The sequence below is a fragment of the Sinocyclocheilus anshuiensis genome, unplaced genomic scaffold (genome assembly GCF_001515605.1).
Source record: "Sinocyclocheilus anshuiensis isolate Anshui unplaced genomic scaffold, SAMN03320099.WGS_v1.1 scaffold28, whole genome shotgun sequence".
Classification (NCBI taxonomy): Eukaryota; Metazoa; Chordata; class Actinopteri; order Cypriniformes; family Cyprinidae; genus Sinocyclocheilus; species Sinocyclocheilus anshuiensis.
The window spans coordinates 909,910-913,073 of NW_015555724.1; the positions used below are offsets into that span (position 1 = coordinate 909,910).

Genomic DNA, 3,164 nt, shown 5'->3' on the forward strand with positions numbered 1-3,164 from the left:
TATAAATAAAACACTGGTCAATCAAATTCATGAGCTAATAATGAAAAAGATGCCCATCACACTCTCCGTACTCACTCTTGTCCTCTTGGCCATATCAGCTTCTGAAACTTCCTCTGCAGCATTGGATCCAGGACGAATCACTAGAAAAGTTCAAGAGGTAACAAGTTCATCTAGGTGCACATGTATGCTTCATTGCTATTTTCTAGCTCAATTTAAGCTCTGTTACTGGTCAGCTGACTTGGCAGTGTTTTGTGACTGGCTTCACTCACAGCCCTCTCTGGCGAGGTAAAGGTTCCTGGAGCCTGTGTGAGTTTTCACTTTCTTGTCCTTGAATTTGGCAGCATCTTCTCGGTTCACGGCAGGCAAAATGTTCAGTCTCCTGCCATCAACTCTAATGCCACCAAACTGAAATGCACATTTGCATTAGCACAATAATCCTGTGTTTACTGGTATAATACGGTATAATTCTTACTAGAGCTGCAGGACAATGGACTCACCTCTTTTTCATCTTGAGCAGCAGCAGCGATACATTTCTCTGCCGCTTCTTTACTTTTGAACTGAGCAAAAGCACAACCTAAACAGACAGACATGGTAAAAGAGAGAAATACTTTGAAGAAAGAACTTCGATTCCATAAAGGATTTTTGGTGACTGAAACTACCTTTTGAACATCCCGTGTCTGCGTTCATCACCACACGTACATATTTTAGCTCACCAAACTGCAACAACACTTCTTCCAAACCCTCTTCGTCTGTGTCAAAGGCCAGATTTCTGATAGAACCCAAAATGACGATGACAATAAAAACATGAATTCCTATTTAAAGCAATTGTTTATATACAGGGCTGCTGTTTAGTTACAGGTCAAATGTTTGACTAACTGTAAAAAATATCTGTTTGTTATTGATTGTAAATGCAACAAGTTATGAGTTCCTTATATGATTCTCACCTGATGAAGATGGTTCTTCCCTCATTCACATCTGTAGGAAGAGGGTCTCTCTTCTTCTTTGGAGGAGCTGAGGATAGAGATTTACAGAGAGTCATTTACAGACATTAAAAAAATAATAACAAATAAATAAAAATGACAAAAACATGATTAAAGTGAAAACAGAAAATATGTACAAACTAATTCTAAATATAAACGAAAACTACAATTTCAAACATACTAAAACAACATGATAAAGTACATCAATCACACTAAAATAACACTGCTATAAATAAATGATTAATAAAGTTACTTTTTCCCTCAGTGTCGTCATCATCATCATCGTAGTCGTCAGGTTCACTGGCATCACTGTCTGTCTGCTGAGATTCAGAGTCATTTTCTGCATCTTCCTCTTCACTACTATTGGCTTCATCATCATCCTCAGACGCCTCTTCTTCTTCTGACTCAGAGTCGTCCTTTTCTTCCTGTGATGTGGGCCTTTAACACAAGACAGACCTTATGTTAAATTCAAGGAATTCACCTTCACACACATCATCAGATCCATTGCACTTCCTGTACTCACTTTTTCTTGGCCTCTTTTTCATTCCCATCAGCTCCTGCACCTTTAGAATTCGAATTCACATTCTCTTCTTTGACGGTTCCTACAAGATATCCATATACACTTCACTACAAAACCTAGAGGGTAGATGCACTTTCAAAGCTTTTTACAAGAACATCCACATAAATGAATGAATGATGCTGATGGAGTTAAAATGAAAATACACATTACCAGCCGCTCCAGCTGACTGGGTGGCGAGATACTTGTCTTTTGCAATGGCCCAGTCCACAGCCACCTGTCTGTCTGTGAGAAAGGTATAAAACACATTTAGTAAAAAAGTGATACTAGAAGTGTCAATAATTACGATTTTTTAAAATGTTGTTGATAGAGGTCTCTTCAAGGCTAAATTTCTTGGATATATAGTAGAACAGTAATATTATGAAATATTATTAAATTTTAAAAATCTGTTTTCTATTTTAATACGCTTTAAAATGTCATTTATTTCTGTGATGGCAAAGCTGAACTTTCAGCAGTCTTCAGTGTTAAGGGAAGACTCACCTTTGATCTCCTTCAGGTTCATCGCAGCCAGAGCTTTTCCAGCTTCTGCCATGTTCTTAAACTGCACAAATGCAAAACCTCGCTTCTTCCCATCTGCACAAACATGATGCCATCAAAATAAGGTGGACGGCCGTATGAAAAAACATCAGGTAAACAAATAAACAGTCAGATGCATTTGTTGGTCAAACATTTACCTGGTTTTAAGGGAATCTTGGCCTCAATCACTGTTCCAAACTTGGAGAAGATCTGTGTCAAATCGTCTTCTTCACACTGCACATAAACCACATCAGCGCATGAGCCAATATCACATGTCAAAAGTCAAAACTACGCATTTGTCCTTTATACAACAAACAGTATTTAGTCGACTTACCTTAAAACTGAGATTTCTGATGATCAGTCGCGCTTTCAGTTTGTTCTTCTTTATGTTTGTACACTTTGCAGGACTTTTGGTTTCTGTTGGTTCCTGAGGTTTCTTTGTATCTTCTGAATCTGCATGAACAGTTCAGACTCATTTTTTACAGATCACAAAAAGAGTAAATAATCCATGAATAAAAAATACAAGCATCTAACCGTCTTCTGTTTTCACTTTCTTCTTCTTTTTCTTATTATCGGGCTTTTTCTTGGCCACAGTTACAAATATCTTCTCGCCTTCATACGCTTTGACTTCTTTAATGGCCCACTGAGCATCTTCTTCCATTGAGAATGTAACATATCCAAAGCCACGACATTTTTCAGTCTCTGCAAACAGCACACATTAACGTTTCTTTTAAACCTAGAGACCACAGGCAATTCAGACCTATACATTTAATTTGACAAAGTTACATTTGTAATTTTTTTTTTCTCTCGAAATTGTTGAGTCTCAAAATAGTTGATGTACCCTAACATTCAAAAGTTAGCATTAACTTGATCAAAAATGACAAAGGCATTTATAATGTTCCAAAAGATTTCTATTTCAAATAAATGCAGTTCACTGAACTTTCTATTTACACAAAAAAATGTTTTCAGCATTGATGATAATAAGAAATGTTTCTTGAGCATCAAATCAGCATATAACAATGATTAAGTACTTTAGGTGAAACAACCTGATTTTTGCACTTTTTAGGTAGAGAGAGAGAGAGAGAGAGAGA

General features: G+C 36.8%; 1 protein-coding gene across 1 annotated transcript in view; it reads right to left on the reverse strand.

The window, feature by feature from the left end:
* The window catches only part of LOC107672592 (RNA-binding protein 28-like), a 13,600-nt gene that overhangs the window by 4,748 nt on the left and 5,688 nt on the right, over nt 1-3,164 (reverse strand). The window contains exons 3-14 of the mRNA XM_016465848.1: nt 2,608-2,775; nt 2,408-2,526; nt 2,232-2,307; nt 2,038-2,130; nt 1,711-1,782; nt 1,504-1,582; nt 1,234-1,418; nt 945-1,011; nt 660-769; nt 498-574; nt 270-405; nt 76-140 (exon numbers count right to left, since the gene is read on the reverse strand). Coding sequence (XP_016321334.1) covers nt 76-140; nt 270-405; nt 498-574; nt 660-769; nt 945-1,011; nt 1,234-1,418; nt 1,504-1,582; nt 1,711-1,782; nt 2,038-2,130; nt 2,232-2,307; nt 2,408-2,526; nt 2,608-2,775 — 1,247 coding nt within the window. The remainder of the gene's footprint in view (nt 1-75; nt 141-269; nt 406-497; nt 575-659; nt 770-944; nt 1,012-1,233; nt 1,419-1,503; nt 1,583-1,710; nt 1,783-2,037; nt 2,131-2,231; nt 2,308-2,407; nt 2,527-2,607; nt 2,776-3,164) is intronic.